Below are 14,759 nucleotides of genomic sequence, written 5' to 3'. Positions count from 1 at the left end.
TTTAGTAAGTCCAGGCTGGGGCCTGAGAATTTGTTTCTAACTAACCCTGGGTGAAGTTGAAGCTGCCTCTCAGTGAATCTCACCTGGAGAAGTATTCTAGGTTGGACACAGAATCAGGGAAGCCTAGAGCTGGAAGAGACTGTAGTGGGTACCTCATTTTGAGTGATCTAGGTGGCTTAGATTACTGCCAAGATTGTAGGATATATTGTAGACAGGAAAAGGAAACACTGATTTTCTACTTACTCTCAGCGAGGTTCTCTTCTAAGTGCTTCACACGAGCAATTAATTTGATTCAGACAATAATCCTTTGTGGTGGGTGCTAGTAGCTATTATTCCTATATCACAGATAATGAAACAGAGGTGCAGAAGGCTAAATCATGCTGTGCCTAGGGCCACACAGACCCTCAGTGGCAGAACCCAGAAGTAAATGCAGGCAGTCTGCCCAGAGACCATGCTCTTGAGCTCAATCTAGGCTGAGTGTTGGCTGTGACATTGACATTTTCAAGATGAGAAACAGAATTGATGTCTGCTTGCAGTCGCGATAGGTCTCTCTTTCTGCAGTCTCATCTTTCGATTCTTCTCGCCTCTTAGAGGACATACTGACTGACATTAATACCTGTCTCCTCGCCTCCCCTCAGGGCTGAAATGGTCTCAGTGGCTCAGGCACAGATGAGGCATGAGTGGGCTGTGCATCTGTCTGTCTTTAGCTGCTGACTGCCACTTTGGCGTTAATTGTTGCCTCTGATCTCTGTGGATTCTTTGGGTAGAGACAGATGACGGTGTGCAGGAATCTGAATCTCTTCACTCCACTGTGTTAGTGTGTATCAGTAAGGAAAGCATCGAGCACCTTTTTATGGCTGTGCAATGATTAATGTCAGTCAATAACACTGTCTTACTCTGTATATATTCCCACTGTGACTGTGCCATTGATTTTTTATTGGCAAACCTTACCAAAAATGTTTCTGTAATAAAACTCATAGTTATTTATTCACAGCTGTTGAGAGCAGTGGACAGGACAATGTCTATCTGATAGGTGGAAGGGCTCAGTTTTGTTTTAAGCTGAAACTCTTCACTTCTGTAGGTTTCAAGCCTTTGGTGTCTGAAATGCAAACGGTGCTAATTCTCAGTTATTAGAATAATTATTTCATAGGAATGATATGAATTGTGAAGCTGAACACTCATAACCAGATTCACAAGGCAGTGGTGAGGAGGATACAAATGAGAAGGGAAAGAGCCCTAGACTTGAACATGTGGAAAACATTTGGATTTTGCCACAGATTAGCTTGAGCAAGTCATTTATCCTCTTTTGGTTTGCGTTTCTCATCTGTAAGATGGAACTTCTAATAGCACTCCCCACTCCGACTAGTTTACAAGGTTGTTGCTGAGCAAGCGGCACGATGCCATCAAAGCACTTCCTGCAAGGAGTGTGCCGACGTGGCTGTGGTTGCCTTATGTGCTCACCCCAACCCCATCACATTAAATTTTCTCCTGCCTCTTCCATCTTCTTTTCTGTAATCTACATCTGAAGTCCAAAAGCTGGAGGACAGAACAGAGGTCAACTACTTTTTCTATGCTGTAAGACCTAAAATGTTGCTACTGCTTTTCAAATACAAATATCAGTTCTTCCCCTTTATACACACACTGACTCCTCATCCCAAGCAAAAAGCCCAACTTCATTGTTATTTTAAGTTGTCCCGTGAGGTGGGAGCCAGACGCAAATGCTCTGAAGCAGCCTGACTATGACTGTGTAGCTGGTGTGCATGCACTGCTGACTGGGCTGGCTTGATGAGAGGGAAGGTCCAGGCCGCAGCCGAGTCCCAGGACTGCCAAGACACACTGTCCCAGTGTCCCAGTTCCGCTGAGAACATCTGCCATTGCTCCTGCAGGATGGGGAATGCTGTGACAGCCATCGGCTGTGGATCAGGATGCTGAAGAGGTCAGTGGTGGCTGGGAGTGGGAAAAGTGCCACCCTTCAGGAATCCATTAAGATCCACCATGTTTGCAATGTTGGTGCAGTTAAAAATCAAGGCTTCAGGAGTAGTGCTTTGGATGGAGTATGTGATAGTTGTGGCTAGACAGAACCATAGTGAGGAATTTAAATCACTCTATATACTCCAACTGCTTGATTCCCAAAATCATTTCATACAGAATGATTTCATATAAAAATCATTTGTATGAAAAAGGATGGGAGAAAATGTTCCCCTAATTTGGATGACTTTGCTAAAATCACACAGAGATCCTGAATTACTTCATTGACATGTTTAAACTTTAAAGCAAAGTTTTACCTTTCCCGGTACATGTATCTTAGCATTTGAGTATGCAGTATTTTGTATTATTAAACATTAAAATTTTCATCAAAACTGTTTGCCATGTCCAGAGAAACTTGCAGAACCAGAAATTCAATAGTAAATATTGTCATTATCACTTACGGAAGTCCCAGACATGTGGGATTCATATACACCTGGCTTCCTAGAGAGATACTTCCATGTGGATTACAGTATTCACAGTTCAATGAGTGACAACAACAAGCAAACCCAGCTCTTACTGATTGTGGAGGGGTGTTTGTTGATATCATTCTTTTATGATGAAGTAAGGCTAATGCTTTAAATATTTAAGTAGTTTGTATTAGATACTTCCCTGCCATTTTCGCATGCCGACAGTTATTTTCATAGTAAGGTATGAAACATGAAACAGTGATATTTCCTGTATGAAAATGTCTGTATGATCTGTTGAATATTCTAATTCTAAAAGCATAAGCATCTAAAAAAATAACAAAATTAAATGGTATTTTTTTTTCTACCCAAACTGTGGAATTGGCAAGGAAAAAAAAAAAGATGTTTTTTAGCTAAAACCAAAGGGGGAAAAGCCAGTTGGGAGAACAAGGGAAAAAAGAGAAGATAATAAATTAGTCTGGAATGTTTCCAGGTCACTAAGACTCATTATTTCCTCCTGGCCCCTCCAAAAGAGGACAAGGCCATGAAAAGCTACTTACAGGAATGGAAGAAGTTAACATGCCTACAGGGCTACACAGATAAGGTAGGCAAGTGAAGGCAGCCAGGTATAAGAAAAGTCAGAGGGCTTTTGTGTCTTTTCATTGTTTTACTTTTGATAGAGACATGGTTTATAGAGCTTTTCCTGACTATAAGAAAAACAGCGGTATGGTCAATGATAAATGGCACCTGTACCTTGGTGTAAGTATCGAGGGACAGCACAGTAGTGGGGGATCCCAGTGTCCGAGAGCAGCTGCAGCTCCATTTCAAACATCTAAGTGATGACTGCTTCATGGGAATACAAGCCTTCATTCTTTTGAATTTTCAAGAAATGTCAGAATCTGATTTTTGAATATGTTATATATATTTTAAAATATGATTTTTAAACATTGGCTTAATTCTGAAAACTATGCTCATCAAACAACACACATCTGTGGGCTAGCTCTGGTCTGAATACCTTGTGTTCTGGCTTCTGCTTTAAAGAAAGAAAGTATCTCCATGTACTCATAGCTTCCCTCTACATATGATCTAAGAGAAACATCAGGTGAGTGTTACTGAGATGTTCCTGTCAGGCCAATTTCCTAGGAATGTAAGAAATGCCATATTGAGTCAGATCAATGGTATAATCTGCTCAATATTTTGTTTCTCAGAGTGGCACCAAGGGCCTTTTGGGAAAAATTTAGAGCCCAATCTCTTTGACGCTAGTCTCAGAAAGTTAGAGGAGTCCCTCAAACAATTTTTATTTTCTCCCTTCTGATTTATAAAATATTTCAAGTGTAGGGTATAACAGAATACATATACATCTCCTAGCTTTAACAAAACTTAACATGATTATATTCCTTCAGATATGTATTTTTTCAATTTTGAAATAGAATGTGAATGTGCTGATGCTCTTGGTCATCACTTTTTCCCCAGTGGTAGCCATTATCCCGAACTTCATGTTGATCACTTCCATGCGTGTTTACTGAGCTTAAAAATTGTAAATCTTCCACTCATTATTCTAGCCTAAAACCCTGAAGTACTTACGGGTATAGGCACAACCTGAACAACTTCTTAAGTTGTGGGAAAAGCAAATTCAGAAGTAAGGGGACGATGGTTAAGTCATTTCATCTTTCCACAGGCTGTTTCCTCCTGGGATGATGATCTTTGTCCTACCCACCCAATTCAAGTGAGATGGCAGTATTCATTCACAATAATGTGAACAAAATGTTCTTTGGAAAAAGATAAAGTGTTATCCACATGCAAGGTTCTAGCACTTTCATTAATGAATTCCTTATGCATCTTACTCCCTTTACAGAGTAATAGTTTATTTGTCCTGAAAGCGAAGGGAAGGGCTCCTGCTCATGATGAACTAATGCTTTCCTCCCTGGCTTGATTTTATAAACTTTGATTATAGCCCTTCTCAGCCTTCATCTTTCTAGACAAACAGATAAGATTGTTTTATGCTTTCCCAATGAGAAAAGTATTCTATTAGAATTTTCATAATTGTTCTTCTAAGTCTTTTCTAAGTCTGTTATTTTCTTTTTGGAGGCACAGTAGCCAAAATGCCTACAGCATTACAGGTGCAAAAAGGTTTGCATTAGGTGAAGATTTATTAAAGCACTTGGCAAAGACAATTGCACTGGAGTAAAAAACAAAACAAAACCTAACCATATCAAAGCGACAATGAGATACTTCATGCCCATCAGGATGGCATCTATTAAAAACAAAACCAGAAAATAACAAGTGTGGGCATGGATGTGGAAAAATTATGACACTTGTGCTCACTTGGAGGGAACGAAACACGGTGAGTTGCTATGGAGAACAGTAAGGTGGTTCTTCAAAATAATAAAAATAAAAGTATCATATGATCCAGCAATTCCACTTCTGGGTGTAGCTCCAAAATAACTAAAAGGAAGGTCTTGAAGAGCTCTTTGTACACCCATGTTCACAGCAGCATTATCCCCAATAGGGAAAAGGAGGAAGCAACTCAAATTTCCAACAGTGGATGAATCGGTAAAAAAAAAAATGTGGTACATATATACAATGAAATGTTATTCAGCATTAAAAAGAAAGGACACTCTGACACATGTTACAACATGGATGAGCCTTGAGGACATGAAGGTAAGTAAAATAAGCCAGTCATAAAAAGATAAATGCTGTACGATTTCACCCACATGAGGAATATAGAGTAGTCAAATTCACAGAGACAGAAAGTAGAATGATAGCTGCCAGGATTGAGGGAGAGAGAAAGGGGAGTTGCTGTTTGATGGGCATAGGGTTTTACTTTTGTAAGATGAAAAGAGTTCTGGAGGTGGGTTGCACGCCAATATAAATGTGCTTAACAGTACTGAACTGTACACTTAAAAACAGTTAAGATGGTAAAAAACAAGAACAAAACAACAAACACCCCAAATCTAGGGCAATAATGTTCTAGAAGGATTATGAGCATATTACAGAAAAATAAGGAAAAGTCTCCATCAAGTGGGCACCACCATGAAGAGCATGACTTTTCTGCCAGGAAAGGAGGTCTTCTCCGGACCTCCAACCCACAGTTCACTGCGCTTCCTAGTCATTTTGTTTTGCCAGTGGCCCATCTTTTGCTTCTGTTCCCTCTCTCCCTAAACCTAGAATATTATTATGCATTTGCAGATTGCTTTCAGGAGGCACTGAATAACTATCTGTAGATGGCTGATTAACAGAAGGGATAGTGGTTAAATGCATAGCTGTGGAGACTCAGATCTAATACAGGTCTGGGTTTCGCCATTTACTTGCTCATCACAAGCTACATGACTTCTCTAAGCCTTATTTTTCTCATACATAAATCAAAGAGAGAATAGTAACTACTTCCTAGAGTTGCTGTGAGGGTTAAATAAGCTAGTTCTTTTTTTTTTTTTTTTTTTTTTTGAGACGTAGTCTCGCTCTATCTCCCAGGCTGGAGTGCAATGGTATGATCTCAGCTCACTGCAACCTCTGCCTTACCAGGTCAAGCGATTCTCCTGCCCCAGCCTCCTGAGTAGCTGGGATTACAGGTGCCCACCACCACGCCTGGCTAATTTTTGTATTTTTAGTACAGACGGGGTTTCACCATGTTGGCCAGGCTGGTCTTGAACTCCTGACCTCAGGTGATTCACCCACCTCAGCCTCCCAAAGTGCTGGGATTATAGGCGTGAGCCACCACGCCCAGCCAATGAGCTAGTTCTTAGCATGTTATCTGGCTAGAAAATCAAGGAAGGAGTTAAAGGCAAATACGTAGGAAACATCTGAGTGGACTGGACTGAGCCTGGTCTACAACCCTTCACCATGATATTCGCATGCCTTCAACACAAGGCAATACTTGGTAACTGCTCAGAAAATACTTACTGGATGAATAAATGAACTATAGGACAAGGCTGAAAATTTGAATTCTGTTAAAAAATAAAGTTATGAGCAATTTCTTAATATATTTTAAAGACAGTGCTGTATATTGAAGAGGTAGATCGTGATGAATACTTAATATTTATTTCAGGGAATTTTAGCTTGTTTAGAGCCTTATGGGTCCATTTCAAGTTAGTTTAGTGCCCACTATATTCCCAGACACTAGGAGTGCATGAGGAGTGCAGCATAAAACACACCCTTGCTCTCTGGTTGATCTTTGTCAAGCGGAAGGGACAGGCATGGAGGGGCATGGTGGAATGAGCACCATGCTGGAGTCATGTTCTCGGGGTGCAAAGGAAAGTTCCATCAATGCTGCGGGAGGGGAGGGTGGTTTTGGTTTGGGAACACCAAACCCATGACATGAACTGGGTTATGAAGAACAGGTAGGGTTTCTCCAGGTGGAGAACGAGGAAAAGGCAGAGGGGACGAGACGCGCAAAGGCATGGATAGAGGCAATGGGGGTGAAGCCACCAGACACCTTTGGGGAGACGGCAATTGTGTTTATGAGGTACAGAGTGAAAGTGGGGGAAAGGGAAACAGACTTGGGGACAGGTAGGGGCCGCATGGCTCAGAACTCATTTGCCCCCAGAGGAGAGGGGCTTAATCTCGTGGCAAAGGGAAACCGCAGAAGGGACTTAAGCAGAAAAGTGATCTGATCAGATGGATACTTGAAAGATAACTCTGGCAATGGAGGGAAGGGTGGGCAAGAGAGGCTAAGACTAGAGAAGGCAGGCAGGCCAGGTGACAAACTGGTGAGGGAAAAACTGGGAGAGATGAGAAGATCCAGAGATCTCAGCTGTAGCAAAAGCAATGAATGGGTGAGATGTTAAGGAAGGTGAGTTCAGGTGTGAGGTCAAGCAGAGGGCAAGGATATGTTTAACACTGCAATCCTCATGCAGAGACTGTGCTATTAACATAATAGGTACTAAACTAACTTGAAATGGACCCACAAGGCTCTGAAAAAGCTAAAATTACTTGCTCTGTAAGTGAATGAAAACATTTAAACCATCGCTTACATACATACTAACATCATATGTGCTAAATACAGACTCATGTACTTGTGACACCTTTCATTTTGGCCTGTTGCCTGAAAATCAATACCCTTATTAATAAAAAAAAAGGGTGGGTTGACTCTGCAAACCAACTTCAACAATAATGACCTCTGCTGGCTTTTTAGCGCATTTGCTTCCAGCTGAACCCAAGGAATTAACTTTACTGGGGTCCCACTCTTTGGTTTCAAGTGGGAAACCAAAGTCCCCTTCCATGGAGATCAAGTGCCAGCATGGAGAGTTTTATCCTCAAGAACCTGAGCTGCAGGAGCTCTGTAAAGAAGCCCAGCATGCTCTGCTAGAAGATTCGACTCGCAGTCAGGTTGAATGTGATGGCTAAGCACAGCTGGGTGATGCCTGAGAGCAAGGAATTTGAGTTCAGGAAAGGAACTGAGGAGTGGTAGTGACATCTTGTAGGGGCAAGCTTTCTATCTGCCTTGCACTAGCGGCACTAGAAGAATTGGCCCTCGGCTTATGAACAAGACCCTAGGGCTGGACCATTGAAGACGGTGAGAAGATAAGAAACCCAATCAGATGATACAGACGGTAAGTTAGAATCACTAGATTTTGGCAAGCTTTCTGGGTGCTCTACAATTAGCCTAGGCAAGCTAATTAAAAAAGCATCATATCTAAGATAGTAGTAAGTGAATTCTCTACCAAAAGACATATAGAACACTGCAACTTTCAATTACCTAATGATTTCTATGACAAACTGTGAGTAAGTAATCCATTCTAATAATAATAACCACTGAAAGTTCCTTTAGTACAGTCTATATTCATATCCATTGCATAGAATTACAGTCACATCCTCATACTCTCTGAAACAACTTTGCCCAAGTATTTTTACAATTTCTTAACGGAGGGTTTTCAATCCTTTACTTCTACAATCTTCAGTGCTGACCCTCTTCCTCCATCGTCCTACTCCCCCAGGCCCCTTCCCCGACCATTTCAAAAGTATAACATCGGAAAAGTAATGCTGAAACACGAACCAAATGCCTTATGATCAATACAAGTTCATTGCATAAACTAGGATGTTGGTTAAGGTGCAATAATTAAGTGCAAAACCTCAAAATGTCTACTGATAATCCTGTGACTTGATAAAGCATCTGAACAAAAGAGACTAACAAGTGAAGAGTCTAGTGTCTCACCCAGCTCCACATCTTGATCATCGGTAAGCACAAGAATAATGTTGGGTCGAATGTTTTTTCGTTCCTGCTGTATCCGTCCTCTGAACCTCGGGGATCTGACAGTCGAACAGAGGCTTCCCAGCAATTCTGTGCCCAAGACAGCCAAAACCAGAGCACAGCAAGAATACTTCATTGTATTTGGTCCAATGTTGCAAAAGTGACAAAATGTCTCCGTCTCCTGATTTCTGGAGTTCTGGGCAGTCAGAGAAAAACGGAGACGGTGAGACTAAAATGAAATCCAAACTCCAAGCACAGTTGCAGAAAAAGGGCTACAAATAAGTCAGTATTGGCACATAAGCTGGCAGAGACAGGGTTGTACATGAGTCAGAAATAGCAAACCCTCACAAGCGCTGGGTAGTTTTTTAAGCACTTGATTATTTTGCAAATTCACTTTTGTCCTTTATTCTCATTCCAACTTTTCCTATTTCAATTCATTGCCAAAATAGAATTTCCAACACAGAGCTCAAATGTAAAAGCTTTCTGACAAGAGCTAATACCTTGAATTAGGTATCCTGGTTGAATAATCAATTTCTATTCTCAGAGGTATTCAGAACATCTGCAGATAGGGTCCTGGAAGGAGGAGAAAAAAATACAAAGGAAATATCAGTCAATGATTTTAAAAACAGATTTTCGATCTGAAGTAGTCTCTTGCAACAGCATATTATATGTGTATATATTATATATATTTTTTCTTCTGTGCTCCAAAAGGGAGGAACAGAAGGAAACAACTTTCAGAACTGCAGAACTGCTAACAAATGACTCAAATGCTATCTTCATTTCATAATCAGCTCCATAAAAGGGTGGTAAGGTATCGCCCTGCTCACACTCTGACAGTACTTTACACATCCCCAACAGAGCTGACGATCGATTAGGAAGAGCCAGCAGTGCCAGGGAAACAACAGAGCATTGGGAACAAGTGTTTGCATGTGGGAAGCAGATGGCGCAAGGGGCCTGTTGGGGAGCGCTGACTCACCTGCGTGTGATACTGAGTACCTAGCAAGCAGAACGAAACACACGCCACACCTGTCATTTGTCATCTGCATTATATCATTCACTACCCAGGAGAGTCTTTTCTGCTGACAAAGACTTCATAGTAAGTGACTGGGACAATTTTTTCCAGCCTCTGAAAACCTCCTCACTGTCCCCCATCAATCAATCACCAGAAGGAAAAGGTGCTTCCTCCGTGCAAGGCTGGTTCCCCTGTCCTCAGCTTGTGCCGGCACCTAAGTGGACAGAACACCCTTTTGATTGTCAATCACCAGGCTTACTGCTGGCGAGACCGGTAAGGCACAGATAGCACAGGGGTTTCGCTTTGCTGCAGATCTTAAACCTGCGAAGCAAAACGATTGATTGGCCCTGAGGCTGGAGTTAGCGGCTACCCTTCCACATTAAAAAAATAAATAAATAAAATCCAGAAGGGCGAGCTGCAAAATCTTTGCAAAGCTGCACAGAAGGAGGCTTTTGAAAGGGTTGGAAAAATGCCCCTCTCACTTTGGAACACTAACCTGCTGAAAGCTTTTCTCTTGGAAAGATAGCAAAGGGCTCATTAAAAAAATAAAATCTTTGTCTCATATGTCATGAGGGAACAACTTTATGGGAATTTAGGCTGCCCTAAAATTAATTAGATAGCAGTCTGTTTCATCAGTCACTCAGTCCCCATACACCTGAGAATCTGTATTTTGATCTGCAACAATAAACTGGCATTGGATAAGTAGGCATAACTAATTAAGTGTAAGCATCGCATAGCAGGAGGAAAGGGCTCCATCTCTCAACTTCATGCCCTTAATTCTGGAGGGTGACAGGGGTTAGTGAAAGAAGAAAGACTGGATACCATATACATTATTTTGTTTTACACAAACACACACATATTTTAAACTTTATGAGCTGTTTTGTAAACAGTTCTAATGCTTTTCACTCTGCAGCCTGTAATTATACTGCAGGAGAGAGAAAGAGACAAAAAGAAACAGGTTTTTAAACAAAACTCTAGTGTCTGCAGCCAGGCAGTCCTGACTACATTATCTGCAACACACAAGCCAGCTCCAATTGATAACGGAGCTCTGTAGAAGTCACTAATGTAAGATTTGGTGCTTTCTTCTTAATAACTCAGGGTGATTCCACAGTGATTGCTGTGCATGCCGAACACTGAAAGCCTGCAATTATTCTGCACTGACTGTTTGACTTCTGTGCATTTGTTTTAAATCGTGAGACACTTGATACAGGCATGAAGGGACAGGAAAACTAAAAGAATAAAATGACAAACAATGGCTTGTTCTCACAAAGCATGGGTCAGGCTAAATAGTTAAATACAGAAATTTCTTAAGAGGTTGGTTCTTTAAGTAGTAAAACTTTGCTCACCTCTCAAAGCCTGCAGAGGTGTGTGAAGGGAGAGTTTGTGAAGACGGCGTTTGTGCACCCACTATAGTGTAAACCAACCTCTGCTGACAGTAGCAACCCGGGAGGAACAATTTCAGGCTCACTGCATTAGACAAACAGTGGCATTTGAGTTTAAATAATCAGCAACACGAGAAACTGGAAGTTCTTGACAATTCAGATGCTGATAACCTTTGCTGGAACCCAATCAACACTGCTAGTTATTCTTTACTTTATCTTATTTACTTTACTTCTTCCTTTAGGAAAAAGCAAATTAGCTTTAATGATACCTTTGTGTAAACTACATCAAAAATCATTTCCTAATATGGAAAAGAGAGAGTGGTTTTTTCCTACGAAGCGAACTTCCCTTCTGGTGAATGAAAAGTGCAGAAAAGGTCTACATTATTTTCTGCCACGGTTTATCTTATTTTTTTAACTAAAATTTTTTATTTTTATTGACAAATGATAATTATATATATTTACGGGGTTCAATTTGATGTTTTGATATATGTGTACTTTGTGGAATGATTATATCAAGCTAATTAACAGTCTATCTCCTCACATGCTTATCATTTTTTTTTTTTGTAGTGAGAACATTGAAGAATCTACTCTGTTAGCATTTTTGAAACATACGATTAATTCATTGTTATTAACTGTGGTCACCTTGCTGGGCAACAGATCTTGAAAGTTTATTCCTCCTGTCTCACTAGAACTTTGGACCCTTCGGTCAGCTTCCCCCACCACCACCACTATTCAATTCAGGGAATTCGTACCTACAAGGATATATACATTAAGTGGTCAAGAAAATTGAACTTTTCACCTAGTCTGGCCAGCAAGAGTCCTCTCTATCTTTCATCTCATCTTCCTTCACGAAAACACACAAAACATGCCATTCTAGAAACACTGCACACAGACAATTCTTTATTCGAAAATGACCTTTCAAAGCCTGTCATCCTCTTACTGCCTGGTTTCCAGCTCCAGAAGGAAAAGAAGTAAAGAAGGGAAAAAAATCCTGACAGACAAAATGCAGAGCTTGACAGAAGAGACAAGGATGCAATGTTTGAATTGGATACTTTGTGGTGGACAACAAGAGTCCTTAGAGACTAGCAATTGGTCTTGAGAAAGAGTAGAAAATGAAAGAAATGTAGAAAGGTTTTTCTCACACATACAAAGTGAGTTTGAAGAACAGTGTTTTATTCTTCACTGATCAAGACCAGGATATAAGCTGCTTTTACTCCAACCCATAAAATGACAACAGCAGTTGTAGTTATGGCCAATTGGTGTGGAAAGTTTATAGGACTTTGTTTAGGGTGGTCAAGCCAAATTATAAAAGTGGCAATAAATTTTTCAAGTCACATGTAAAAGAAAAAGAAAAACAAAAAAAGACTGGAAAGATGTCCAGCCAACTGGATAGAAAGTTTAGGTCACATATGTTTGTCCCGCAATACCCCAATCTAAACTCAAGCCCTGTTGCTCCCAAAGGTTTAAGGGGATCTCTGTCTTCCCCAATCCCCCCTTTGGCTGGGCAGTTTGGTGCTAGGTCTCTAGAGGGGATGGTGGTCAATACATCAACAGCACCCTGCTTTTGTCTACAGCAGCAAAGTATAGTTTGGGACTTTTGGGGGACCCTGTGACCCTTTTGGGAGGTTCATGAGGTCAGAACTATTTTGATAAGAATACTGACACATTATTTGCTTTCTTCACTGTGCTGACATTTCTACAGATGATGTAAGAGCAATGGTACGTAGAGCCACTTTCCGCTTTTGTCTTAGCATGAATGATAAAAGCTTCACATATAGTAAAAACAAACAAAAAAACAAAACAACAAAAAAAATCCAGCTTCATTAAGATGAGGCAGTAAAATCACTAATTTTATGAAACCGTGACCTTGAGTGCACATGTTTTCTTTTCACTGTTCTGTTTTTTGAGATAGGAGGTTCACTCAAAGTCCCTTGTTGGCTGGGGGAGTATGATGGCTGTCTTGAGGAAAGGCATGAGGGTGGCTGAGCTGCAAGCTAAAGTGGCTTTAAACAAAAAAAATGAAACACTACTTTTACTTAAAATAATTTTTTTGGACTTGGATATTTGGTAGACATTTTACGAAATAATGAATGAAATAAGCCTATCATTTCAAGGGAAACAATTGACAGTGTTTGTTACCAATGATAGAAATCTACCTTTCAAGCTAAAATTAGAATTTTGGAAAGCTTGTATACTCCACTTGGCAGACTTCCAATAAGTAACTTTTTCTGATGACAATGATAGTGATGTTAACAAATGTTATTTTTTGATATTGTAAAATGAAATGAGTCAACATTTAGAGTATTTGCATAGTTCAGTGAACTAAATTTCCCAAATTATCACAGTGCTATAAAATCTTACATGAGTAAAATATTCATTCAAAGTACAAGATGACCACTGGATTCTACTGTAACAGAATGAAAAGTTCATTGATATGGTTTCAGATTTCTTAACACAACTAACCTTTAATGAATTATCACTTGCCAAGTTTTGTTGTAGTATCAAAGAATATCCACAAGTATCTGAAAAAGCTATTAAAATGCTTCTACCTTTCCAACTACTTATTCATGTCAGTCTGGATTTTATTACCGTACTTCAGCCAGAACAATGTATTTCAACAGATTGAATGTAGAAGCAGAAATAAGAATTCGACTTTCTTCTTTTCAGATAAACATTAAAGACATTTGCAAAAATGTAAAATGAATTCATAATTTATTCACAATTTTTTTTGTTTGGAAAATATAGTTTTTTAAATAAAATATATCATTTAGGTTAACATATAATAGATTCATTATTTTCAAAAGAATCATATATTTTAAAATTTTATCAGTTTTCACTTCTAAGTATTAATAATTAAAATCCACATAAAAACTGTTGGGGCAAGAGTCTTCAATAAATTTTAATTATATAAAGAGATACTGAGCCCAACCAAAGGGTTTGAGAATTGCTGACTTATAGTGTACCTTGTTCTATAGTTAAGCCCAGACTCTCACATTTAAGGCTCTAGGTCTGGCCCTAGTCAAAAGCTTCTCATTTACTTTTTTTCCTTAAAGCCTTGAAACTGTCCTCAGTTCTAAATGCCTGGTCTCAGATAAAAGTTGTTGATGAGTGATAAAATTCTGTGTTTTTTTATTCCCCAAGGATAACATAAAATTTTACAAATGAATGCCCACACAGCTAAAGTATACAAGGGACAGGGTCAGAACAACCCACTTGCCACAGAAAAAAACCTCTCTAGGATGGGGCAAAAGAATTATTTCTAGTACAAAGCAATGGCACTTTATAGTTAGGCCAGAGAAAAAAGGGACAGACACCATAACCAGTTGAAACAGCAGGGGCAGGGGAGATTATGCAGTTATGTGAAGCTGAATTTAGCCAGAACACACTTAGATTATTGTCAGAGGCAAGCAAAGTAGAATTACGCCAGCAAGAAGCTGGTACCCACATCTCATCCTCCCATCCCACATTACTGTCTACATACATTTCTTAGGATCAGTTAACATGGCCCTTTCTCATTAATTTTGGCTTTTGAGTCTCCCAGAGATTACTTCTTTTCTTTAGAGTAAGCCTTCAGGATGTGCTATCTTCTTTATAATATACATGAATCCATGAAGAAGTTAATTTCTTCTTTTAACAACCCCATAGCTGGCAAAGTTCACCTACTGTTAATCTCTAGAAAGCCCGTTTCCTGGTCTAATTTATTACAACTCTAAGCAAAGAAGATAGACAATCATCCCCTCCTGGTG

General features: G+C 39.8%; 1 protein-coding gene across 7 annotated transcripts in view; it reads right to left on the bottom strand.

The window, feature by feature from the left end:
* SULF1 (sulfatase 1) overlaps positions 1 to 14,759 on the bottom strand; it is a 193,755-nt gene that overhangs the window by 85,659 nt on the left and 93,337 nt on the right. For all 7 annotated transcript variants that reach the window (XM_015145538.3, XM_077943760.1, XM_077943758.1 and 4 more), the window contains exons 3-4: positions 9,120 to 9,192; positions 8,584 to 8,815 (exon numbers count right to left, since the gene is read on the bottom strand). In XM_015145538.3, the coding sequence (XP_015001024.1) occupies positions 8,584 to 8,755 (172 nt within the window). In that variant the 5' untranslated portion in view covers positions 8,756 to 8,815; positions 9,120 to 9,192. The remainder of the gene's footprint in view (positions 1 to 8,583; positions 8,816 to 9,119; positions 9,193 to 14,759) is intronic.

The sequence above is a fragment of the Macaca mulatta genome, chromosome 8 (assembly GCF_049350105.2).
Source record: "Macaca mulatta isolate MMU2019108-1 chromosome 8, T2T-MMU8v2.0, whole genome shotgun sequence".
In the NCBI taxonomy this organism is placed as follows: domain Eukaryota; kingdom Metazoa; phylum Chordata; class Mammalia; order Primates; family Cercopithecidae; genus Macaca; species Macaca mulatta.
The sequence above is the reverse complement of the archived record's forward strand: the minus strand, read 5'-3'. Positions and strand labels throughout refer to the sequence as shown.